We start from the raw sequence: 27,936 nt of genomic DNA on the forward strand, positions 1-27,936 counted from the left end.
CATCAGAAAAGCAACCATTTGTCTGCTTCTTTGATTTGGCCATATGTACTAGCTTACCAGGAATTATTGTCACTTGAATTTGAATGGGAAGCTATTAAAATGTATTCCTTTAGCTCTCACCTGACATTTGGTGGTGGAAAGCAGCCAGTCTTTCCAAGGATGCTTCCTCCTTGGTTGGCTGTGATTTTGTATTTTCTATTTTGCAGTCTGGCTCCTTCAGAAGACACATAACTTAGAAGGACTGCCTGTCTGCTGGCCTGTCTGAAAAGTTCTTCATATGCTCCTTTTGTTTTCTTATGTCTGACAATTTATTGCTAGGTCTTTGATTTAAAAATAATAAAAACACACAGCCACCTTCGCTGAAAAAAACGTGAAAYATGAGCTGCAGCATATGTTATTTGTGTTGAAATGCAACATTAGATRTATCTGCAAATTAATTGATATTAGAGCTATATCCACTGAAGAAAGTACAAGTACTTGTCAGTTCCCTTTTAAGAAATCCATAGGTCAGGAATCTTCTCATGGACAAGCAGAAGCTTCCTCCTATCCTAGAGGTATGAAAAATAATGCTTTACAATGTATTACAAAAATGCAAAAATCAAAATCTGGCATAAAATCACAGAATGGTTGAGGTTGGAAGGAGCCTCTGGAGATTGTCTAGTCCAGCCCCCAATCTTGAAGCAGGGCCACCTAGAGCAGGTTGCCCAAGTCCATGTCCATTTGGATTTCGAATATCTCCAATGATGGAGACTCCAAAGCCTCTCTGGGCAACCTACTCCAGTGTTCAACCACTTACATGGTGGTRAGAAAGCTTTCCCCTTGCCCCCTTAGGTTTAATTGGAATTGCTTGTATTTCAAGAAATTTCTTTTCTTGTCACTTGATCAGATGCAGTGCCCTATCTCCTGATCTCCCACTGTAATAAGAGCAACGAAACGGTTTCCATCTCTTTTGGATCCCARTCCTCCTCTCGTGTCATGGAAAGTCAGTAATAACATAATATTTGTGTGTTCTGAAGAAAGCTTTTTGTCATGCAAAGACATGGACTTATAGTCTGGGGTTATTTTAGTCAAAAATAGCAAGTCGTGCTAGCCTATGGCCACCAGATCCAGTCCCATAACCAAAGTGTGGCCTAATCCTTTGGCAATTAGTAGGAGTCTTGTTACTTTGCTTATATAGTGCTCCCTGACCTTTTYCTTATAATTTCCTTATAAATTGTTGTCTGTTGCTATTATACTTTCAGTCTAAGGGCCTGCATGTCTTTTTCGTTTCCTTTTTTTCTTCCTCCCTTTTGAGTCAGTACTCCTGATGGTTTTCAACTGTGTTATATGTTCCTGCATTATAATCTCCTTCCTCTACTGCCTGTCTGTTGAGCATTGAGAAATAGTAAATGATCCTCCTCYAAGTGTCTGTTCAAATTAGTTTTTAATTTCAATCTTCGTTCTATTGTCTTTTGGCAATCCCRGTAAAGCTAACTTTTTAAAATACATGTATATATTTTAATGAATGAGGGAGATAATACTAGCAAATAGATRTAATTTTGGATGCTATAATTGATGGTCTCCAAGTTAGGAGGAGTTGGAAATGCCTTAGTTAGAGGGAGGGTATGTGGAATTCTGTTCAAATAAGACATAAAACTATCAAGCTGCAAGTTTCCAGAGAGTGAAATTGCCTCCCACTGGGATCTTAGAACACTTAATATTACCTTTTATGAGTTTTATCCAGTACTGTTTTATTTCTTTTTTTTAACTCTAGCTGCTTACAAATTGCAAAGTAACAGGAAGATTTGACCTTATAATACAAGTCAGAGAAATGATCCTTTCAGGATAAGAAACTAAGCCTCCACAAAATGTAAAAATAAACTGCAGCACGCAGCTTAAATGGAAGCCATGAATCTTTTTTTWAAAAACACTTCTACCAGGAGAGATGAGCTAGCTTTTTATCACATTCATCATTGTCTACTTTAAAAATATATATTTGACAGCAAATTCTGCATGTTTTTCTGCTTTTGCTAGTTTTATCTTGCATTTTGTGAAAAAATATGCTGCAACAGCTTATTGCAAAGATTGCTTGCTCATTTTGATTCCTTCTTTTAAACTGTGCAACTGAAAAACAAGTGAAAATTGATGTGTTTCAGCTGTTTTATGTATTATGAGATGATAAGCAAATCAAGTCACAGTTCTGTTTTGCGAAGTATGGACTTAGAGCCCAAAGAACATGAAGATTCCTTTCAAAAAAAAAATCACTGTAGTTTTTTTGGGGAAAAGCACCTAAAGAACGTGTGCTAATTGTGTTAGCTGGCAGATTAGGCAAATGTGACTGTGTAAAAGATTTTTTWAAAAAAATTTAGGTTATTTTTGGTAACTGTGACTTTTGCTAGATATTTTCCTTTTAGATTTGAAAGAAAAATCCTCCRAAGAAATATGATGATTAGTACCAAAAAAATACACTTGTCCTCCTTATTTGGAAGTGACTTCCTCCTAGTTCTCCCCTATGTGAGGACTTGCACTGCATTTCTTGGGATTTCTTTTTTCCTCTGGAGACTATAGAGTTGGATCCTCTATAGCCAGAATGACATGTGTGTTTCCTGAGAGAGAATATTTCAGTCTACAGCTGAATTCAAGTCTTCAGCTTGAATTTCTCAGCAAAATCCTTTTCTGTTTTCTGCTCTCATCATAATTTCCAATGACAAATAGTTAAAAGAGCAGAATTGTTTTAAATAGTGCTGTGGATTAGGGATGTCTGGCTGTACAATATCAGGAGAATATGCACTCACTAAACAAGAAGTACAGCTGTCTCTTTAAAATTAAGCAAATGCAGCCATCAGTTGTTTATTGCTGCTGTTGAGTAATTTTCTCTCTAAAATAAGGAAGTAGATTTATAAAAATAAATAAATTAAATAAAGATTTGTTCATGCTGTTTCAGGCATATGTTACAGCATTATAAGGCTCAGCCACAGCTGTATCTGGGAAAAATCACAAAATTTCATTATTCTTCTTCCCTCCTCAGAATAATTTCTGCTAAAGCAAGTGCCAGAGCTGCCAATGAAACCTTCCAAGAGAGAAAGARTCTTACATTGAACTGAATCATAGTGCTGCCTTTGAAGAGGATTAGGAAGAAGGAAGGATAGTTGTGTATTAAACTGGAGTTTTCAAACAAAAGCCAGTGTTGCTTAAACGTTGATTTAATCATTTAATTTACTGCTAAATTTCATTCARAACCTGGGTGTGCTGTTTTTTACCCCAGATTTTGTATGGAATCATTCTCTCCCGCTTCAAATAGCAGCAATAATAGGGATTATAGGAAGTACAAGAAAGCTGCATGCTGTGGTGATTCTCTGGTGTGACCATATAAACTTTACAGTTCAGGAGTTCAGTCACAGTAACACTGCTGAAAGGCATGGTGGTGGGGTGGGAGGATTTCTTACCACCTTTAACGACGTGGTGTGTCTAGTGCAGCAGCGGCACGTGCAGCTGCGAAAGGGGCTGATTTATCTGCTTTGCCATGTCTTGCTCTCTGACCTTAGCCAAACTGCTTCCTTGGCTCTCTGCACTGCTTTACCTGTCTGGGAAGTTGGTCTATTGTGTGCTACACTAAAACAAGAGCATTACTTTGGGGTGCTTTGAAAGGCAGTTGAAAGTATGAAATGACTTTAAGTGCATTGTTTTGCCAGATTGTGATAAACTCATATGCTTTTGTTTAAGAGAAAAGATAATAGTAATAAACCAAGACTTCAGTCCTGAAAAAGACTTATAAACACGTTTGTGAGCACAGTCAGAGCAAGTGAACTAAGTAGATCTCCCTCACTGTCAGCAGATATGAGTATATATATTTCTGTGGATGTGTTTTCCTAGGACCGGACCACTATTCTGGTTTTCATTGTTTTGCATAGTTACAGACTGTGGTGTGAGTTAATAACTCTGAGTACTATGAGCTCTCTAACCTCTGTTTTCGAGGCCTTTTTCTTTTAATTGTTCTTTTCATTAAATGAGTTCTCGGGTAGCTAGAATGGTATTTTTTAAACYGATATGGGTATTAACTAATGAATGAATGAATGGCATATCTGAGTTTATCGCTGTGGACACAGACAGATGACAGTACACATTTTTCCTGTGCCTTGCTCCGAGTTTGGGCTGATAACTCAGATTTAGCTAGAGCTAGACTAGCTTGGCTTGCTTTTTAGTTGTAAAACTTTAAGATAATACTTAACAGAAGCTACGTCCTTTTCAGACTCTGAGTGCCAGCTTGCAGGGAAGGTCTTTGGCACAGGGCCCACTGCACAGCAGGTGACAGGATCCTTGTGGAAAAATGGGAGCTAGAAGCATGCCTGACAGAGAGCAACCCCCTGAGGAGCTAGTGTGTCCTGGGAGTCTTGGGGAAAGAGGAAAGGCTGGGAGCAAGGCTGCAGGAGGTCTGGTGGCAGATGGTGCTTTTGTCCTCCCCTCTCCCCCCCCCCCAGCCCTTTCCGTAGGGAGGAGACACCTGAATATTTAAGACTGCTCAWCTCACCATCTTTTTCAGGAATAACTTGGGATCAGAGCAAAGACTCACCTGCTTGCACTGGCTCTCTGCTGCAATCCTGGCCGTGAGGCAKGGGAGACATTTAATGAGAGGATGGGTCTCACGTGATGCTTAAAGTGAGCTTCTGTAGCCTGACTGGAAAGATAAGGCAAAGATGTGTGTTGTACGTTGTAGACTGTGCTATGTGCATACACTGAATGCAGTTCTTGTCCCTGAAATGCTTTGCATATATAGGCTAGTACAGTCTTTTGGAAGAAGAAGAGATGCATCATTTCTGTCTGGAAAAACAGTATTGATCTCTTGAGTCTGAGCCCTGTCAAAGATGTTGCATGAGATGCATTTCTACTGCTACTTTCCTTTTGAACAGTCATTTTAGCTTTAGCAGTAAAAATAGTTGCATWTGTGACTGTTGCAATGGAAATGCATGTTGAGTGAATATGGAAGTAAATAATAGTTTTAAAGTGAAAATAGTTGTGTGTGTCCTATTACTTTGTGGAGTGCAATGTAAAAGTCCATCTCTTGAGAGTCTAAAAAAATAGTCTCAATTAAATTGTTCCTATATTTCATTAGTTTAATCACAGTTCATTGTAATGGAATCTGTATTGAAATCCTCATAGCTAAGTCAGTCCCAAACTAAGGCTACGTCATGTGAGCATGTGACATGGACTTTCAGGTCCAGAGCTTGGTGCTGGCTGTTTAGAARAGCAGTAGCTGATTCAGGACACTGACTGTAGTTAACTCCTTAGTGTCTTATTGGAAAAGTTGCACCTACGGGTGTTAAAGAGCCAGGTTCAAACCTCTGCACACAGGTCTTGCCAGCTTGGCTGCAGACTATTGGAGCATCAGAGTTCAGGAGTCCTTTTTTTTTCCTTTTTGATCTTTCTTACCTTTAAATAAAAGGTTGTTCTGAAGACATTGCTGTATTAATAGAAAGTGTGGCAAGTTTGTATGCTTAGCTAGTCTTAGGCTTAAACTTGACCTGTTCAGTTGTAACAGTGGCCTGTGGTGCAGGTGCAGTGTACATACATACATAAACACGTATGTACTTCCGATGTAGTTTGTAATCCACTGCCTCACACAGCAGATATGAATTCTTGTTGATTGTTTGAGATAGCAATATTATATGGTGCACATCAGATTTAGTGGATCAACACAGAATGTTAACAAAAGATAACATGCCCAGGAATGRGGTGGAGAGGCTCTGTGCTGTTTTTCAGCCCCTGAATTGCTGCTGTCTGCAGAGCAAACCGTGGAGAACGGCGCAGGGCTTKTTTGGGGCTGTCTGGATAATTTTTGTAACATTTTTATTGATACAAAGAAGTATCCAAAAATAAAATTAGACTAATGTGCTACACTGATATGTCATAAAAATAACGAAAGTGTTTTCRGAAGTTAAAGGGTCCTTAACAGGGCACATAATCCCATGTGAATGTTAGYATAGTACTTGAAGCTGTGCTTTGGCAGTTCCTTGTGTTGACTGCTGAACTGCTCATCTAACTTTCTTACCCGCAAATATTTCATAAATCTGCATAAGTTAAATGTGTTAAACAACTTGGAAAATAAAGTATATTTTAATGAATATTTGCTGATGTGGGACACATTACACGAATACAACTAACAATCTGATTTTTAAGATAAGATTTGCATGAATGAGGAAGGACGCAGTTTTGCTAACTTCTGTATAAACTCAAAACAAATTCTCTTTCGGAAGGCTCATGGGCAACATACAAAACAAGAAACAACCTACTGGCACTGAGCTGTTCTTTGTTAACAATCAAAGCAATTCGCTTCCTCCTTATAAATGGTGGCACATCAAAAATAGCAGTTAGTTATAAGGGTGCCTGTGTCCKGGAAGGTTCTGCTGTTAATTCTGAATTAACTTGTTCACCCTTTCATTCGTGAATTAACAACACCTGGACAGCTACAACTGTGTTTGCTTGCACTAGAAAGGATTCATTAGTGTCAAAAATAGCCTGAATAGCAGTAATGATCTCAGACGAGAACAGCTTTGTTTTAGGCTAGTACTGAACTCCAAGTGTGGTTGTTGAACTGCATAAATACTTCTACAAAATACTTTTYTCTTTATGTGGATCTTGAATGCTGAGTTCATTACTTAGGACTATATTTGATTTGGAACTGTAATCCAAGATGGAAATAGTTCTTGGCAAGTGCTTCACTTAATTCCTTAATTCACTTCTGATCAAGATTGCTAGCTTTATTGCCCCCTACCCCTTTTTTTGCTTCTTGTTACATTTCTTTTAAGTAGTGCATTTAATAGCAAAGTGAATAGAAATTTCATGCTGATCGCACACTTAGAAGTACTCTGCTTACAATTTAAAGACATCTTTGAACTCGGCTGTTTCTGACACAACAAGAGTTTTAGTAGCATTATCATGATTGAAAGATGAAAGCTGAAAGCTTTTAAGATTAACAAAATAGAGTGGTAAAATACAACCTTTGTCCTACGYTCTGTAGTATGTTTTTACTTCATTTTTCTTCTTCAGGATTTTATTGTCGGTATGCCATAGTGAACAGCACTACATTTATTTTTCCTGTGATTACATTGATGCCTACTATAAATCTGCATGAATCAATGCACAATATTGTGGGTTGGCAAAAATCTCTGACTTTGCATCTTGGCATAGTAAACTTGTTTTTAAAGTACTTTACAATAAACTTTAAATCTGTTTCTAAGAGTGTTGGCCAAGAAGGTTGATACATTGATAGAATTTTTTCCAGTGCTTACCTCAAGTCATTTATTTATAAGGTATTAAGGATTTGGATTATTTTTTCCCATGCTGCTTCCTTGTTTTTCCAACTACTATCAGTCAAATCTTCTCTTTGAGCTCTCAATCCTAACTTGGAAGTGAACACAGGCTTTTTTATYGTTCTCTTATTTGGCCAGCTAATTATTGCTAGTATGATCCATTAGCCAAAGTAGCCTGTTTTCTGGTTAGTGCCTGTCAAGCTGATTTTTTTTTTCATCGTTCTTTTAGCATTATGAGCTAATTTGGAAAAAGTGAGACCAGAGGAAAAATTTCCACTGCAGTAGCTRTATCCTGGGAAGCTCTTTATAAGGCTGGTTGGACAACATCAGATTTTCAGGGGCCACATAGTTGTGTTAATTGCCACCGTGGAGCTTGTCTCGTAGCAATTTCAGGTGGGAAGTCTGTGCGAGTGTTGTGGTTGGAGGCCAGAGGCAGATCTGCAGCCTCAGATCAGGACAGTTTAGTTCCTTTGGGAAAAGTGCAGTGGTTAGTCAGATGGAGAAAAGAAAGAAAATACATTATATGGATAGCTCCTGCTAACTACATCTGTTCCTCCCCACCACCCAGTTGCATTAATGACCRGCTTTTTAAGCACTTACGATGAAACAAATTCTCACTTAAATGATATTCTATCATGTAAGTCTGTGTGTACATATATAGTATTAAAATAGCTAACTTTAAAAAAAAAAAAGTTAATGGTAATGTAGAGCTGTTTGGAAATCCATTGGGATAGCACCCTTTAAAAGCAGTCTTTCACACCTTTCTGTAAACAACACTGCAGCTTTTAAGTGAARGCACTTTCATGGTGAAGGAAACTGACTTTCTCATGCATTTGGTGAATTCTTTATCTCAGAGTTAGCAGGAGTATTTAGAAATAATAAAATAATGTGTGAAAATCTCAAATCCTGGGGTTTTTTGTAGCATTCAAAGCATCCTGTAAAGAGTGTCAGAGGAAAAGGACCCTTAAGCTCAATTACACATGTTTGGCAGCACAATTTATTCTTGAGATGCAAGTTACCCTTCTCCCTATTCTTAAAAGTGAAACGTATTGTACAGCTAGCTCTTTATATAGAGCTCAGAAAACATCACAGCAGTTGTTACAGGATTTGAGAAACCCAGCATCTTCCTGAATCCTGTCTATCCTGCAACTGGAACTGCTGAGYTACTGTTACGGATTAATAATCTGGGCAGGTAGCCAAAGTCACGGCTGCCAATCCTGGCAGCCTCCACTGGTCCCTTCGGCGTGCTCTGATCTGTGAGGYTTTGTCACGTCAGCAGTGCTGCCATCCGTCATGTGAGTTGACATAATGCTGACTGGGGCTTTGAGTCAGCTTCCTCCAGTTCGTCAGCTAACTGGGGAGCAATACGATGGGAATTAATTCTCTGTCGATATTAGCAGTTGTGTCTCTGATCAATGATACAGCTTAAAAGCAAGCACATAAACAGCAATATTAGAGTTTTCTTTTCTGGAAATAAAAACCCCACATGACGCTATTCTTGCTTTTTCCCCTCTGGCTGTGTGTGGAAGGCTCTAGCTCTACGGTGCTGGTGCAGCTAGGAATCGGCATCACAAGGTCACTGGTTTCGAGTGACTTCAGACCGGGAAAAAAGGCTGGGAGTGCTGCAGTTTCACTCGCGTGTTCCATGTAAATGCAGTAGTGGCTTGTTCGTTTATATTTGTGCGCTGAGAAAATTTTTCCTGACGTAACTCGCAATCCGAATAAGTAATACGCGTTGGGCTTGCTCAGTACGCGCAGAGGCAGGCGGTGCTTTGACCGGAGGAAAAGCGCCCCCGGCGCGGCGCGGCGCGGCGCTGCCGCCGCCCGGCCAGCGCTATCCGGCAGCGCCCCCTGCCGGCCCGCGCCCCGGCTCACGGCTCCCTCGCTTCCCTTCCGCAGGTCGCACCGGCAGGTACACGCTGATAGAAAAATGGAGAGATACGGAGAGGCACCTGGCGCCTCACGAAAACCCTATCATCTCGCTGAACAAATGGGGACAATACGCCAGCGACGTGCAGTTAATACTGCGTCGCACCGGGCCCTCCCTGAGCGAGAGGCCGACTTCGGACAGCATTGCTCGAATACCGGAGAGAACTTTGTATCGGCAAAGCTTACCTCCGTTAGCCAAGTTGAGGCCCCAGAATGATAAATCGATAAAAAGGAGAGAGCCAAAAAGGAAATCTCTGACTTTCACTGGGGGGGCAAAAGGATTAATGGACATTTTTGGTAAAAGTAAAGAATCCGAGTTCAAGCAAAAGGTGCTCAACAACTGCAAAACAACAGCAGATGAGCTGAAGAAACTGATTCACCTCCAGACAGAGAAACTTCAGTGTATTGAAAAACAGCTGGAGTCCAATGATGCMGAGATCCGCTACTGGGAACAAAAGTATAATTCCAGCCTGGAGGAGGAAATTCTCAAACTAGAACAGAAGATCAAAAGAAATGAAGTAGAGATTGAAGAGGAAGAATTCTGGGAAAATGAGCTACAGATTGAGCAAGAGAATGAAAAACAGCTGAAAGAGCAGCTCCAGGAGATGAGGCAGAGGATCCTGGAGTGTGAAAGCAAGCTAAAGGAATACATGTCTCAAATCCACAATATGGAAAGTGGCCTTGAAGCAGAGAAGTTGCACCGGGAAGTTCAAGAGTCCCAAGTGAATGAAGAAGAGGTCAAAGAAAAGATCGAGAAGGTGAAAGGTGAAATTGATATTCAGGGCCAGCAAAGCCTAAGATTGGAAAATGGCATTAAAGCTGTAGAAAGRTCTTTGGGCCAAGCTACCAAACGGTTACAGGTAAGAACATCCTTTTTATCTATAGCTAAAAGAAAGTCAAAGACCTGATCGTAGTGAATTTTTCTTTAACAGATTTAGAGCCAGCAAAAATAAACATAAGAATTTTTCAACAGTGAATCTGAGTAAAAGGAAGAAAGTGTTGTTCTCCTCACTTTTAAACTGTATTTCAGCAAATTTAAAGAGCAGGCAATTTTAATTCCACTTATGTGTGTTTTACTCTTTCAAATATCTTTTTTTTTTTTTTTTAATAGAAAAACAAAAGCCACTTCTCTATGCCTCAAAGTAAACAGTAAATGCTTTGGTAGATCTATTCCTGAACATTCAGAAGGCTTAAGTGATTTCTGAGATTGGTGCTCAGTGTGATGTGCAACCTTTAACATTTACATGCTCACTCAGGTCCTTTCCTGTCAGCAGCAGCTTTGGTTTGCTACCGTCCACTGGCTGTCTGGTGACCTGAGAAATCATTTGAAGCATGTCTTCACCATGCAGTGGAGCGTGATAGAGAAATAGCAGAGCTAATATCAACCAAACTATCTGGAGACAATGAGACTGCATCTGTACGGCAGCTCAGGTAGCTACTTTGCCCTGCTGAGAGGTGGTGCTCATTAGYTCTGGTGTAGTGCTGCACTAATGGGTCTCCACTGTTTTACAGTGCAGACAAATAACATCTCCTGGATGAACAATGGCACATTTAGAGCTAGCAGGCAGATTGCTGTACTGTTAGGTGTTAAACAAAACCATGGCCCTTCAGATTTGGGGTCAAATATCTTGAGGTTTTGAGTCCTAAATCTTGACCGCTCAGTGCCTCTTACAGCCAAATTTCAAGGCAAYTTGCRTTATCTTTGCTTTACCTTTTATCTYTGCTTTACCTTTTCTGAGGCTGAACTTTTGATTCTCACTGGGTCTATCCCTTACTCAAAAAAATGCATTAAAAGGACAGAACTATCCAAAAGCAGCATTTGGACAGATGGATAAAGAGCTAAAACAGCTGCTAGCTTACAAAGCAGTACCTCCCTTTTCTTTTTTGATTTGCTGGTGCTCAGGATTGTTTTCTCTCCACCTCAGGCTTTTGTGGCATGTGTGTCACTAGAGAATTCAGTCTCTGATTCCTTGCAAAAGTTAATGTATCACTTAGAATTTAATAGTATGTGAAATAATAAATATAAATGGAATCCAGTTTGTAGCATAGAGATGAATGAGACACTGACTCTGGGGATTAAACTTCCTTCTGGCRTTTTAATGTACCATGTACTATAGGATTGAGACTTTGTGCATCAGTTAGAGTTGTGGTTCTTGTTGTACTTCCACCATTCAGAGTTACTGTATTTTACCATACCACAGTTGCAGTAATATGATTCTACTGTAAATATGTAAAGGGATTTTGCATCCTTGCTCCTGAGCTCCCAGAACCATGTCAATTTAAGCTGTGTTTATTAAACAAGGGGAGAAAATGTAACCTTTTCATCCAAAGCCAAACAAATGAAAACTATAAGCAGTTTTGGCCATATATATTTATCCCAAGTTTCCAGAGACATGACACTTAGATTTGTGCTAACTGAAAATGTTACAAGTCCTTTTTATATATTTTTACCAATCCTCAGTAATACCCATGAGGCTACGACTGAGTTCAAAATCTTTCTTGCTTCCTTTTTTCTGTAGGCTAGGRTCTAACTTTCTCAAACAACCTCCTGTTAAGTTGAAATCTTCCAGGCGTGTTCTAAACCTAAAAGCGCACTTATCTGGAAGGTTTGGAGGAAGGAATAGAGAAATGTTTTCCTACCTGCTGAAAGTTTAAATGTTAACATTCATAGAACTAGTTAACCTGAAACTAGAGAAGTTGTGTGAGGCTTTTGGGGTTTGGGTGTTGGGCAGGGGAGAGTTGACCTCTGAATACGGAAGGAAAGAAAATTTTGGTTCGCTAGATTTAAAGTGATTAAAAATTGGCAGGTGGCATTTTCAAGTAGGCAGTTGAAAGATTTCTAGCAATTTCTCCTACCTCTTCTTTCGCTCCATTCCTCTTGTCACTGTTACTTTGTGACAGCATGAGGCTATGTTTAGTTTACARATCAGCTGCAGCACTCTTTCTGACTGTTTCTAGAGGAAGATTTTAAATGTCAAAGTGCCATTCTTCCTCAAGTTAAAAAAAAATYACWAAATAGTTTCACAAATAGATATGAAATTAGGAGCTTTAGCCAATAGGATTTGGGRAGGCACTTAATTTTACCTTGGTTCTGTGAAAATCTAAAAATGTCAAGAATGAGCTTTTTGTGATGTTAGTTCCGCTACTTTGCATGTTCACTTTTTTTTTTAATGAATTCTCTTCAGTGACAGCTTTATTATATTAATATTCAGACAAACTCATATAACATTGAGCTGCAGGATTAACATGTTAGTAAATAAATACAATTTGATAATTTCTCGTGAGTGCTCACTTGTAGAATCTAATGGGTGTAAAATAAATTGTGAGGAGTTTCTCTTTAGAATCATCTTAAAATTTGGAGCTGGCCTAGTTTCCATTTTTCAGTCCTGTTCCTGTGAAAGCTCTTAGCAAATGAATGGAAATAAAAATCTAGCACAGGAAGCTGATCATGATCTAAATAGAATTGAACAGGTCTAACAAATTCATCGGTGACAGAGCAACTGGCTTTTAAAAAGTGCTAATTTAGACTTCAGTTTTGTTGTTTTTCTTACTGGCTGTTGAGTTCAATTTAATAGTGACTTTTTAATGCAAGCTTAAAGAAAGCAAAGGACTATTCCTAGAACAGATGAGCAAAATTGTTCTCTGATTCTTGTTTGAGTTCCCGTATAATTCTGCTTGCACAGTATAATTAGGGAGAAGAAGCTTGACCCAGCCTCCCCCTCTTGCTGAAATGAGAATGTAGTGGTGCTTGCTGAATGGAACTGGCCACAGACGTGCTACCTAAGATCTGGGTGGCTGGCCTATTACTTGTGTGGCCAAAAAGGCAAAGCCCATCCTGGCCCGTGAAGAGTAGCACCTGAGATGCAACTCTTTCTGCTAATGAAGCTAAATCTGCTGGGGGGGGGGGGGGGGTGAGGGGAACTCCATCTAAGAACATCATTATCTGTTGGAGCTGTTAGTTTTGTATATCATGCCAGAATTAGACTGTTGAGGAAGATCATAAATGATTACAGTAGGGGGTGGTGACCTTGCCAGGGCTTGGGCTATTGTATGAGGTGCAGTATGCTTGCAGAGTGAGAGAGTTCTGTACATGGGAATTTACATTCTAAACAGAAAATGCAAAGAACAAGAAGAGAAAGTAAATTACCTCTTTTTTTAGCAACAGAAGAACTAAGTTGTCTAAGTCATGCTGGACATTCCTGGCAGAGGCAGGAACTGGTGCCAGACCAATGCTCAATTGATGCRTTTTTCGTAGTGCTTGCCATTACCTATATTTGCTTGCTCTGTTGTGCCAGTATTAATCTCAGACGACATAAGAATCATCTGCTAGTGGTCCAAGATAAATAGACCAGTAGAAGTCTCTAGCAAGTAATTGTGAGTGTTGGTTTGCTTTCTAAATCACAAGAGTAAAATACCTTTTGTCTTTCATTTGCACCTGAATTTAAAAATTAAGGCTTTCTCATCGTAAGGAGAAGCAGCGTTAACTGGCGCATTACAAGGAAAATGCTTAAATTCCACTTTGTRCTTGCTGCTACTTAGTGGGCGTTCTCTCTCCCCCGGCAGGACAGGGAGCAAGAACTGGAGCAGCTGACGAAGGAGCTGCGACAAGTCAATCTCCAACAGTTTATCCAGCAAACAGGAACGAAGGTCACAGTGCTGCCAGCAGACCCCGTTGAGGTGGAAGCCCCGCACATGGAGCTCGAGAGAGGTGCAGTGCTCAGATTTTTTTGGTGGGAAGGAAAAGGGGAGGACAATGCATTTATCTCTCATATTAATTCTAGCACTCATACATCAAATGATACAAAGAAGCTAGTCTAATAGTAAGATAGCATAGTATCAAATATTTCTCTTCCTTCCAAGGGTTTAGCAAGCTATAAATAAACAGCAGATAACTTTTTTCTCCTGCTGTGCATATAGCCATTTGTCCCATCTGTAACCTGTTAGGCCAGTAGCTCTCAAGTGTGGCCACCCTGGCTTCAGGCATGTAAGATGCCACACAAAATGGGTGCATGTCTGATATTGCTGTTCATCTGGGCTCCTCTTCTTCTGATGGGACATCTTGTCAAAGAGGGGGAAAGGGAATGTGTGTGGATTTTGAGAAATCCCAGACAGCAGTCGCATGGGAATAGGAGCTAATCCAGCTGGGCCGCCAGCCATCCACAAGTCCTGCGCAGATGGCTGTTTCAGCATGTGCAAATCTACTTTGCCCTGCACGATCAATGCGTTCTGCACTTGCCCATAGCTCCATTCAGAATTTCTGAGGCAGAAACATGGGAACGCTTTGAATGTTTGTCGGGACTGTGGAACAAGCAGGAACTCCTTTGGTGCGGCTGAGCCTCTGCAGCGTTGTGCTTTATCCAGYGCTCTGCTCACCTCAGTTTTCTCCTTAGCCTGTTCTGTCCCATCTCTCGAACTTTCTAACTGAAAGGCCCACATAGGGTAGGCTGGAGAGGGCAACGGAAGAAGGTGACATCCAGCTTTTGAACGTCAGCCTTTTAACAATACAAAGATTTTCTTTTAAGTAGACAGGAAGTTGGAGATTTGAATATGCATTGGCGCAAGCTCTTTCTGCACATTACTGTATAAACACATTGCATGTATCTGTGTGCATGCTTGCTGTTGGGGGAGAATTATACTGAGGATGTGTATCTGTTTTAAAATGACTAGGACGTGTGTACCTTAGCTCTCAGTTCAGATGCCTGACTATGAAATACTGATTTGTTGCATATGACATCATTTTTTTTTCTGTACTACTCTGAAGTACGCCAATAAACAGGAAGAAGAGATGTGTTTTAGAAAAATGACCCTTGATTTTTCTTTCTTGTGCAGAGACAACATTTCAGTCTGGGTCACTGAAACGCCCTGGCTCATCAAGGCAACTCCCCAGTAACCTTCGGATTTTACAGAATCCCCTGTCATCTGGTTTTAATCCAGAAGGCATTTATGTATGACAGTATATACCTCTTCTGGAGAGGACCTAGAAAGGTACCCTGGACAAGATACACTTTTTTTCTTTTTTCTTTTTTTTTTTTATTCTACCAATGATGAATGGAAGAAGCTTTTCTGTTAAGCCACCGTATTTTAATTTTCTTCTTCCTCTGACACACCACTTGGAGCCATACCCTGTGCACTGATGCTAAAGAACAGAGGAACTGTTTCAATTCATAATTGGCAATGATGAACTTGCTGTCACAGAGCTAGAGTGCAAAAGCCTTCACTTATTTTTGCCACTTTGGAAGTGTTTGGGAAAGTATTATTCAATGTATAGGCATAAATAAAAGACTGAGCAGGGTGAAGGAAACCATGTATRCAACTGATCTGAGGCTTAATTTATTCCCTTTAATCAATGGACATGTGAATGTTGACCTTTTATATTTTTATTTTTAACTTGTGAATAACCATGTACTATTGTACAGCATCTGACGAGGTGACTTTGTGTGTACAAACATCCAGCATTTGATCAAGTATAACAACTTGCAATGCAGAGTGTTTTGTAGAGTGCTGAACCTTTAAAATGGTTTCTCACCACTGATTTTGTTAATTTCTGTTGTGGGTCATAATATGTTGTGTTCCATCCATTGCTAACTTTTAAGGCCTGAAAAGTGAGTTTGTGGGATTTACTTGCGGTTGAGTCTGCCTTGACTGAAGCACCTAGTGTTCAAAAGATTTATGGAATTTAAACCTTGTCTTGATGAGAATATTTCCAGCATATGATTGAAGATGCACTAGTTAAATGATATTTTATTATACAGAATGTATATTTGAAATATTTTGCCACATTGTATATGCCTTTTGAGAAAAGAACAATGTAAGAAGTTATCTTCATATGTCTTACCAGAAGAGGGTAGGAGGCTTTCACTGTGTGTGATTTTTGTACTTTATTTTTTACACTAGCCATTACAGTGTTCTTCATTTGCAGTAAATCTTGTTGTTGGAGGAGAAAAAACAAATGAAAATCCTCTTTCAACCTTCCAGAATTCACTCACATTCTGTGGAGGGAAGAAACCTGGTATAGAGTCCTGTGAAGTCAATAGCAGAGCTTCTATTGACTTTAGCGGGACCAAGACTTTGTTCCAGGTCCCCAGTGCTAAATGGTAAAAACTGATAGCACCTTTGAAGGATATGTTGCTGTTCAGTGCCCTTACAGAACTTAAAGCTTACAAAGAGAAATGGGAGGAAATTCACACATTTGGTAGTAAAACTCACTTTTTACAATAACATATGAAGGGATAGTATTAAATATCTTGAGATCACTCTAATGCAGTCAAAGCTAACCAAGGTTTAGACAAAAATAAAAGTAAAAAATAAAGCTCCCATGCAGAAGGAAGGATACTGCCAAGCAATGTTTTGGTCATGGTCCTTGACCTTGGATTGATAAAACAGACACCAAGTTTGTAGAGAAAGTTACTGGCATCAGTTTTTGATGCACTTTGTATGCATCCTGTATGCATCAGGAGTCTAGCCTCAAGGATGAGACAGAGAATGGATGGGCTTCACCTACTTGTATTTGGATTTCATGTTCTAACACCAATGCATACCATCATCCACACCTTTGCAATACCCTTGACATTGGAGGGAGCCATAATGCTTTCAATGCAGTACTCAATATTTAAGTCCCCAGAGCATAAAAGTGAACAGGAGTCCCTTTTTCCAGTTTTTGGCAAAATGGCAAAACTCCTATGACTCTGGTAAAGTCAGGATTTTACTACTGGTTAGGAAATGCCAAGCTTTTTTGCCATAGAACATACTTAAATTCTTAACTCTTAGCATCCTCTTGTGTGGATTTACTGATGTGCAGATAAATGTTAATTAAAAGGTGTTTTTTTCTTTTTGTTTTTTTTTTTTTAAGGAGCTTCCTAGTCATACTGACAAGTGGAAGTTTTATAAGGTATAGTAGAAGATGAAGGACTCTTGAGTGTTTAATGCATTTTTTCCCTTTCCACTTATTAATGGCATCATATATTCTAAAAATGCTGCTGTATTTAGACTAACAGCAACAGATAAGGCTGTGAATATATAAAGGACCTTTTCAAATGGACTCGGATTTTTTTACTGTTTAATTTGTCAGGTTTGTATTGTGAGCAAACTGGAAAAAGATGTTCTTACCCGAGCAATCTTTGCAGTGCTCATAGATTTTACTGTTAGTTTATCACAATTCCGTGCTCATGTTTACTGTGCCCATAACTTTATTTGTATTAAAAAGAGAATGTGTGTGTGTGTATATATGTGTGTGTGTATGTATATATTTATATATACACACACATTTTATATATATAAATATCAGTGCAAAATATGCATAGTTGGGGGACAATATCTGTCCAAGGTACKTAAGCGTATATGCCTTACATTCTGGGTTCAATTAATAGAAATAAAACAGCCCTCCTGCAGATATTTTGCATCTTTAACACCTACTGATGTTAGAGAACTGAGACACTCAGCACCTTGCAAAGTCTGGCCCAAATTATGCTGCACAGGGGAGAAAGACATGCAAAAGCTTGTTCCAAATTCAGTTATGTACTGAGACAATGCATTTTTTAAGGCAGACTTGCATATTTATGCAGCTAATGTTTTTGTCATGCTTAAAGTGACTGATCCATCTCCCACAGATTTAAGTTTGAGCTTCGCTCATAAAAGCTCTTAGCTCATAAAAGCTGTTCTTTCTCTGCCAGATTATTCTTTGAAATGGAGAAAGGAGGAAAATGATTGGAAAATGCAGGAGAAGAGGGGCTTTGGAGGGTATAAGGTATGGTTTCATAACAGAATCTAGAAAGGATTTTACCACTTAAGTTAAAAATTGACATCTGCAGATTTTAGTAGCTGTTTGACAGAGGAGCAAGCCTGGAGCTGCCTCAAGAGCAGCTGCTGCATCRTCGAGCACACCCTCCCTGTCAGGGCTTTAGCATATGTCAAGGTGGTATGAGAAGTGTTTACAGCTTCAGCCACTGTCATAGTAAAGGAGAGGCTTTGGTATCTCAACCTATCACATGAGACAGCGACGAAATTCTTTTCCCCCACCATGCTCCTGATGCTCATTGAACTCCACCCAGGTTAAAGCTCTGTAGCATTTTCACCATCTCTGTAAATAAACCAAAAAAAAATAGCATGTCCTTGCATTATATGTGAATTGAACAATGTATTACAACTCTAAAATTTCCTCACATTAGTGTTAAGAGTTTTGCTTCTGATCAACTTCAGAACCTCACTTTTCTCTGTACAAAAGTAGAAATATTCATTTTCAGAAGTGTTTCACACCTGCTTATGGGGCATTAGCAGAAAGGAAGCTGCTCATACTAATTTTAACAAGTGCCATAATATGTACTGGCCAGCATGATAAATACAGAGGGTTTTTCTGCATTAAATAGTTGAATACACAAGCACTAATTTTCCAGTGCATAGGGAATTTATATGGAGAACTCTTTTTACTCATGGGAATTAAATGTGTTACCTCTCTCATCCATGAGGATACAGTTTATTTTTTGCTGATCATGCTATGTTGTTGAGGGAAAGGGAGAGTGACTGTTGGGAAAGCAGATAGGTCAAGGCTAATGGAAAAACTCCTAAATGCCCAAGCTATGGAGAAACTAGAGTCTTGCTTTAAAAAGTGAGCTAGGAACCTACCTCCCATTACCTTTCAGTGGGACTTAGGCTCCCAAGTGCCTGAATCGCTTCTGAAAATGGTTGTTAGCTTTCAGATTACTTGCTTTTCTAAACCCCTGCAAGCCGGAAGTTGTTTAAGAAGAGAACTACCACTAGCACTAGAAATCCACAAACATACTTTGTGTGAGGTGAGAGGGAAAAGATCCCTTACAGAAATAAAAATCTCTTTGGAGGCAATAATTGCCGCCTTTCTAGCATGCAGAGTATTACATTATTCTAGTGAACTGGGATCACATGAGTATGAGCAAAAAACTGATCTTGTAATTTTTAGTGAGTTATCTTGAAGCATATAAATTCCTGATGTGCATTAACTTGAGTGAACTGGGCCTTAATGATCCATGTAAATAACAACTGTATTCAGATATTTTTCCAGAAAATAGTCTCTAATGGTCTGTACTGTCTTAAAATAAGTGTCAAAGTGTTACTTTTATATTACACTTTTTTTTTTTAGAACATTGAAACATGCATGTCTATTCTATTTGCTACAGTATTTTAATGTTTTGGATGAAGGCCATCAGCTGTATGGAGATGACAAAACAATCATTCTGTCTATTTATTCAGTATTGCTGCTTAAAGTTTTCAAAATAAAGCTTTCAATGCAAATATAGTGACTGATTGAAAGCTGTTCTAGCTCTGTTCAGATGCTTTTTTTGTATGTTTATAGAAAACTAAATAAGTGAATCTTGGTATATAAACTACTATACCAGCAGAGAATTATTGCAATAATATTGTGGGGAGGGGTTGAGTGTATGTGTGCGTAGTATACCCATAAATACATGCATGCAGTGAAGGCATTTAGGACTCAAGTAAATGGAGTGCTGAAGAATGTTTAAATGCTTTGCTGTCTTGCAAGCAACCGGCGCACGTGATCAAATGCTGGATAATGCTTGATACCAGTGTGCTATGCTTATTAGAGACAAGACAAGTAGAGATGGTCATAAAGGTGTAACTCGGAGCCCTGTGGACCAAATGGGATTTATACGCATTCTTGAGCATGCCATAGATGTGTTTCCAAATTGGGCCTAAAAGCATGTTCTGATCCAAAAATATTTCTGTTGCAGCAAGGATGCCTCATTTCAAGCATAGCTGATATGTCTGAAAACTTTAGTAGCACTGAGGTGGATCAAGTATGTCCGCTGTAGTAAAGAATATCAAAATGCAGAGAACGTTCACTCCCATGAATATGATCATCCAGTGAAACTACTAACTGGGGGTTCTGACTGGAAGATTTGAGTTGCTGAAGCTTTAACTTTGAGAAGCAATGCAAACTAACTGTGAAAACACAAGTGAGCATTTTATTACTGCTCTGCTTCAATGCAAGATGAAAATCTGTATTATATGTAACTATATTTTTTCTTTGTCATTTAAAAAGCTTCTATTTTTGATTATTCTCATGAATGGTTGACAAAAGATATTGAATATGCTCCCATACAATAAATTCCCCTCTGAAACTCTGGGTTCATGGTTTGCTGGAATTGCATTGTATATCTCGTGCACATTTCATAATACAACTGCTAGAACTGCTGTCCATCAAAGAACATTTAGTTTGAAAGTAGGACAAGATAATTTTCTGTGTTTAGATTCCAAAACTTTGCAGAAATTGCCATATTAAATTAATGGTATCTATTCAGAAAACCCYCAAATATTCAGATGTGTGTTGAGCATTAGGGTACTACACTCCTAAATGGGAACTTACTTAGTTGGGGATATGGGGAGAACACTGGTGTACAGCTTCCAAAGAAAGCAATAGATATGCTCTACTAGAAAGTCTGCACATACTATATTTTCAATCAGATATAGCGCAGTAGCTAGAAGGGATGGAGGAACTTGTTTTCAGCTGACAAACTGTTACTAACAGTAATATAAACCTCTGAACAATGGAACTGGTCAGTGACTTGCTATAACGCTTAAAGCACTGATGCACTCATTTGTTTGGAGATTCTTGGGGAGGGGAGAAGTCTGGTAGAGAGTCCTGTGAAGTCAATAGCACAGTCTTCACAGAAAAAAATACAAGGTGCCAAGGTGCACATATGCTTCCAGTAATAGGAAGAAATCAAACTTTTAACAAGGAACTGAGGGCCAGATTCAGGCGAGTTAAATGTCACTCAATTCTTGTGCTAAAGAGGGGAGGGCCTCTGAAGATGGTTTCAGTTAAGGCAGGAAACTTGCCATAGTCAGGCACTCGTGATTTAAGCCATCCACATACAATCCTTAGTCAAATGTCCCCATGAATGATACTTTTCCCCTAAGTCAACTGAGGACTAATCAGATTTGTTGTGAAGAGAAATTAGCTAGCAGTAGTAGCACTGTGCATGTGATAATGAAACCAAGAATAGCAGGAACCTCACTGAAACCCTTACAAGTGGAATTGATGGTGGCAGGACCCCATGTCAGCTGTAGAGGACCTCTGCTCCTGAAATATGTTCTTTTCTCCTTTTGTGTAAGTCAACTAGCTGTTTTTTTTTTTTTTTTTTTGGGGGGGGTGGTGGTGAAGAGGAAAGTAAGGCTTTCCAGCATGTCTGTAGACACAGTGGTACGGCTAATGGTTCTGATCATTTGCTCTGCCTTAAAAGAGCAAAGCGGTATATCTGAGACTGCTGCAGGACTAAATAGCTCAATGCAACTAGACCACTAATGAGTTGCAAAACTAGATCAATGGTTCATCTAGTTTTGAAGCCCCACTGATTTCTTCTGCCTGCCTCATCCTTGTCAGATAGATGGTATTTTTTATAATCCCAATTTTTAATGATTGTTTCAACTAAATCATCWGGTGTCTGAAGTAAGACACAGTGAGCAACAGTCCCCACCACTGCCTTTCTTGAAAATGATATATTTGCTACTTTTGGTATTGTAGCTGGTATTAATGAGTGATTGTTTTCAGACAGTCACTGCTTCATCATTAAATTTTTCYAGACATTTTGGATGGAGGCAACCTTAGCTGCTCTGTTTTGTTCTGTTTTGCCAGTTGGCTATACTGTATGCTTTTCGCCTGCTTTGCACTGGGTTCCCTATTCTGTGTGCTGTTAGGGCAGCAAACTATATGATTTGATAAACATGAGGTACTGTCGAGTGGGTACGCTCTGTTGAGTGACTTAAAAAGAGCCTCTTTGGCATCTCTTAGGGCAATAAGGACCTTTGATACAGACATGATAAACTTAGTGCCCCTTTATCGTTTGTATGATAAACTGAGCCCTTGCTGGTGTCCCTGTGGTATATCAGAGAGGAACAGCTATAGAAATAGTGTGAAGCCCAATCAACAGGACAGAGTCCTGCACAGTAACATCTCTATGAATTTAATGGTATTTTGCCTCTAACAATTAGTAGCTACACCAAAAACTTCTGTTTCATAATCTACTTACCTTACTAATTATTTACATATTGACTTGTCCAGTAGCATACTTACATATTTACTGTTCCTGCAAAATACAGAATGATGCTTTCACTTTACTGATAGTTTTACTTTATGCATATCTTGGTTTGCATATTGTATTTTGTACTTGTTGTTTCAGCTATATGCACTCTGTCTTGCTTTAACCCTCTACAGAAGGAAGATGACAATAAGTAATGGTGAGATTTAGTGAGAAAATACAAATATAAAAGACCTCATATTCAGTTCTGGAGCAAGTTGGAGGGAAGGACAACTTTTCTATCATTTATTTTTTTAATGAGCAAAAGTTTGAGGAAAAATCTTCAGAAGACTTCCAGCTGGCCTTATGACAGGTCCACTTAACAAACCTTTTCCCGTGAAACACTCTTGAGTGCTGGTAATTAGCAGCCTAGGTATTTTAAAAGGGAAGGCTTCTGGTGGAAGAAGAAAGGGAGGAGGGAAGAGAGAGGAGGGACACCAACTAAACATCTGTGACTCAATCCTTATTTGCCCTAACTTTCACTAGCAGTATGATGGAAAGTGGAGGGAATTCTCCAGCTACTGTCCAGCTGAAGACCCACTGATACGGGTATCACAGGGCACCACCAGTTGCTGTTGCTAGAATAAAATTCAAGCTAACCTTTAAGTGGGCAAGTATTGGAATTTCTTTGTTGATGCTTATGAAGCTTCTCATAAATTATACCACCCCTTTTATCAAGGGGTGTACTAAAMTGCTTTTGAGTAAATGCTGTATGCCACGAAAGATTATTTGGCTTTAGCATTTACAATCAACCTGAGGTGAACCTGAGGTAGAACTGCCCCTTCTGGAAAGCTCATGAGAAACCCAAGAACGCTGCCCGACCTTTAACTATACTTCATTGCTATAATGTCGTCTTAACTGTTACCTTGACCTAGCAAAGCTGCATTATGGTTACCAAGGCTGTGACCTGGATTCTCCACTGTCGTGTAGCTTGTCTCCATACAAAATAAGCACGGCAGAGACAGCAGCACCACTAAACAAGAAAGGTAACAATGTCCATTAGCTGTGTGCTGGTGTGAAAGATAATCTTGCCCCCTTGGCATTGTCAAATCACTGCAATTACAGCAAGGCTTACACAAGAGGGCAGCAATACATGCTGACATGCCTGGAGCAGCGCAGTCATGCTGCTGCATCTGAAAAGCAGATTTTCTAGGTGTATGGCACATGATGAAAAATCATGTAAAACACAACACTCCATCTTTAAAAACAGTCTTTCAGAAAGGACATGGTGATAGTCAAAGATCTGTGTCCTAGTCACAGCCTTCGTGTAGCTGACGTGCAAACAATGTAATTCCCACAGCCTCTTTGAGGAGGGCTTAGGCCTTTCTGAAACCTTTGGTACGGATGTGGGTTGAACCACTCCATTCTAGAGATTATCACGTGCTTGGTGCATTTGCCTGGAACTGGAAAGATTTTGTTTCATTTCCTAGCTCTGCCACGGATTTTCTGCGTGACCTTGGGCAAGCTACTATAATCCATCTGAATTGGGAGTCCTCCAGCTGTAAGCTTGAGATAATACTGCTTCATCCCCTTTGACTTTGTCTATATATACTGTGAGCCCTGTGGGGAGCAACATCTCGCTTCATATCTGTTTGGCAAATAGTACTTAGCACAATGCGGTTCTGGTCTTGGCTGTGCCATCCAGACACTATTGCAATCAAGTTATGTTTCTCATCATACCGAAAGGATAACAGGAAGTCTCTCTGAGTTAGTTTTACTCATAGTGAGAGCAAGATGCAGACATGATGAGGGAAGCTGGGGATTTCTCGAGGTGAATTCTTGTTTAGCTTTAAATGTATATTTTTTTTTTCTACAGAGGTAAAAAGACATGGCAAGTTAAGAAATAAAAACTCTCATTTCAACTTTAGCTCAATCCTATTCTTCCTGCAAAATGATGCTCTTACAAGAGACAGCCCAACTCCTTTCAAAAGTGCTACTTGGAGCCTGTAGCTAATTGATAGAATTGATTGACTGGAGTAGGCTGCGACTTGCTTGGTGGCCATAAATGTTCCAACGTTTCCACAAGTCCGATGATATTCCAGCAGTATGTAAGCAGCTAGTAATCCACCGTGACAGGCTGCCATTTTACAGTTGTCTATAGAAACCTAGCTGCCTTTTAGCATTAGGGTCTGAGGAGAAAAAGTGCAAGAGGTAGAATTATGGGAGAAAGGTGCCTTTTGGGGGTTGCTTTCTGAGTCCAAAGTGTTTTCTGCTTGCTCCTAATAAACTTCATTAACTAACAAATACTTCAGTTGCAATTACTCTGGAGATCTACACAGAAGGAGCATCCCTCAGCCTTCCCCCACATCAAGATTCAACCCTGCTGCTCAGTTCTGCAACCAAAGACCATTTGAAGGCATTGCCATCTGACCCATTTAGGTTACAATTACTCCAATCACTGACATTTAACAAGGCAATGAATAATCAGTCCCACCACATCTTATCTCATGTTCTGCTCAGTGAAGTTCTCGCTGCTGCTACGTTTCTCCAGGGTCATCTGAGGACCTGTACAGCAGGAGATACCTGCTTCAAGGAACACATCTCTCATCTGATAGGAAAAATCCCATTCCTAGCATGCAATTGCACAGGACACATGCATTTTGGGTGCTGCATGCAATCACAAGACCAGCTTCAAAGCATCTCTGGTGACCTGGGAAGAGTGAGTACCAGCTACACTGTATGATATATCTTCGTTCATTGATGCAACAGCCTAAAATTCCCTAGAAAGAAAAGCCATCTCCTTATGCTACTATAACTGAGTAACAATGAGCTCAAACATATACATTTTCTATGTGTGCACACACACACACATATGCAGTCAGGTCATCTCCTTTTTGTTAGCTTGGGAAAATGAGGTCCAGGGAGATGAAGGACCTTCACAGAATGAGTACGTGCCCTGTACCTACTTTTGTATGTGAATCCTTAAGTCTGAAATGGTTTGTTCAAAAATCTGTCCTGATTACGCAGAAATATAAAGTTGTCCAACAACATTGCAGTCAGGCTGGAGGACCATCTGCTGTCTAGCATTAAGCCTCTAACTCAATAGCAAAAGCTCTGAGTGAGGCACAGGCAGCACAATAGCACAGGAAGCACTACCCTGGTACCAAAGTAACCTACTCATAGAGGAAGCTTTCCCAAACCCTTCAGTCAGAAATTAAATCTTTCCCTGATACCAGAGCATTTATCCCCCTTCCAAACAAAACAATGTAAGCACTTCAAAAGAAGTGACTCTTAATATTACATTTCTCCTGTTTCAAGTATTGGGCCTGATACAACCAGTAAAGCTAAAAAATATTATACCTATGAGATTTAATTAGTCTATTTTTAACTTAAGGTTTATTCAGCAAAATGAACATCTTCATCTACCATTGATTTCAGCAGCTGCAGAAGGAATTCAGCTTCTTGCAGAACTGAGACCGTATATTTTAAGTTCTCTGACTGGAACTGCAAACCATGGAAACTGTCAACAACAAGAAGCTATTTTACAATAAAGTGTCAAGTTTGTGTTTCCTTGCAGTGCAGATCATCAAGACTCCAATTGACTTCATCACTTCTTTACTTTGAGATGTAAAATATTCTTAGAGCCTGGACTAAGAATAAGGGAAAACTTCCTGGCATTGCTTGGTCTTATTTGGGTTATAGAACTGCACACACATTCTCAGATGCACAGTAGACAGGCTCACCACATTTCAGTGCTTCCATGTCTGATTAAAGCCAGGAAGTGAAAATGTAATTGAATGGTATTAGTAAAAGGAATTCCATCTGAACAACACAATTCTGGAATGGCTGGGTTTTGGGAAAGTTTGAGTCTGATCAGAATTCTTCTTCAGGTACCTGTATTTAGCTCATCGCTTCTCATGTCAATATATGCAAGTTATCTATTTTGCTAGGAAAGTCACAAACCAATACCAAGAAGAGTGAACTGTGCTTACATACAGTTTTTCTTTCTATGACAGAAACAGCAACCATGCATGGCAATACTATTCTTAGATTGCAAGACACCCTAGAAAAGACAGTGGTTTGAAAGCATACATCCAAAATTGGGCATTTCATAGCCATGTTCCTGCTACAGTTCACTACTGCACAGCTGAACTGCAGTCTCACCTATCTCACAGCATCATTAACAGCTACAGATCAAAAGGAAGAAAAGGTTCCTGTTCTCAGTTGTGCAGTGTGCTGTTTTGAGATGTGAACAGGAAGTACCTCTGAACTGCCTCTGCTCCTTCTGACCCAGCCAGAAACTCTCACATAATGCAGAGCTGCCTTCAGTCAGAGGCAGCATCTGTCCTGAAGGCATTGGCATATGAATTCATAGGGAATATCTGGGCGGAGAGAAGARATATCCTCTTTACAGACTGGTACGAAAGCAAATAGTTCACCTGGACACACTAGGGAAAATGTTAATATAGCCCTAAACTGACCATTGGGGTATTCCAGACCAGGCTGCTTTGTTCCTGGACAAGGCATAGGTGATCCTCAAGAAAAACAAAAGGACCTGCAGTACCTCAGTGAGGACCTTAGTGGACAACTGAATCAACCCCTATCYCTTTCAGTGTATGGCCCTAGGGTTACCAAATCCAAGTGACGCCATGACATTAGTGTGCTTTTTTATACTGTAATTGCAGACTCAGCATGTTCACTTATCACAGCAAACAGAYGGACTCTAGGAAATGCCTTCTTGGCCTGGTAGTACACTGATGGGAATATGCATCCCCTAAATGGCTCTTGGAGCACTGCATACAGTGCCATACATTCCCAAAGGCCGTTTTAAATAACTATACTTACATTGTAATTTACAGCACTGGAATTGGCACCTGTGACCAGCTGTGTTATGTATTTTGCATAGACTTTTCACGTTTAACAGATAGACATATTCTCAACTAATCTCTTCACTAACCTTAATATTAACCATAATAAGCAGTTCTCAGCTCTCCCCTTACACAGKTTTCTCCTACTAACTATGTCAGTACATAGCAACCTCCTTTCTTGACTTAACCCCAGAAACTGAGGTCTTGGCCTTGTAGTGCATTCAGCATTACAGCCCCAGCCAACTGACCRTCCAGCCTTGGCCTTCCTGAGACCCCTCTTGACTCGGTGAGGGCTCTGCATGRGGCAGGCCAAGTAGGGAAGCCTGGCGAGCCCCAAATAAATAGAAGTTTCAGGTATCTAACATGTGTTGCAGATTGTGCTTGGGGCTGAAGCACTGTCCTTGTGCTGAAGTCCTCCAGCAAAACTGGAAGTTGCCAGTGTGCCTGAAAGCTTGCCAATTTTTCCAGCTAATGGTTGTGCTGAGTTTCACTTTGTGCTAATATATGCTATATATGCTAGTAATTCAGTGTGGGCTAGTAAAAGGTACAAGCTTCCCCTACAGACCATCCTTTGCTTATATCCACAGACCTCCGCAGTAACAACAGCATTATTAGTCAAGAATAATCAAACCAAAAAAAAAAAAACCCAAATAACAACAACAACAAAAAAAACACTGCTAAAACCTCCTCCTTGTTGTACGAGCCCTCCAGCTCGGGAAGGGCTCGAGAGTCTTTATTACTGCGAGCGCCACGAAGCGGAGCTGGGGCGCTACCTGCACGCAGCGCTGCGCGGTTGGCTCGAGCCGAGCGCGCAGCAGCCGCGCAGCAGCCGCGCAGCAGCGAGCGCCG

The 27,936-nt window shown here is 39.9% G+C and overlaps 1 protein-coding gene across 2 annotated transcripts in view; it reads left to right on the top strand.

Moving 5' to 3' along the window:
* RASSF8 (Ras association domain family member 8) overlaps positions 1 to 20,328 on the top strand; it is a 91,827-nt gene extending 71,499 nt beyond the window's left edge. For both annotated transcript variants that reach the window (XM_085324475.1, XM_085324474.1), the window contains 3 exons: positions 9,186 to 10,075; positions 13,779 to 13,923; positions 15,045 to 20,328. In XM_085324475.1, the coding sequence (XP_085180601.1) occupies positions 9,186 to 10,075; positions 13,779 to 13,923; positions 15,045 to 15,166 (1,157 nt within the window). In that variant the 3' untranslated portion in view covers positions 15,167 to 20,328. The remainder of the gene's footprint in view (positions 1 to 9,185; positions 10,076 to 13,778; positions 13,924 to 15,044) is intronic.
* Positions 20,329 to 27,936: the final 7,608 nt, after the last annotated feature.

This window comes from Rhea americana, unplaced genomic scaffold (genome assembly GCF_003343005.1).
Source record: "Rhea americana isolate MKP2758 unplaced genomic scaffold, rheAme1 scaffold_91, whole genome shotgun sequence".
Taxonomy (NCBI): Eukaryota; Metazoa; Chordata; class Aves; order Rheiformes; family Rheidae; genus Rhea; species Rhea americana.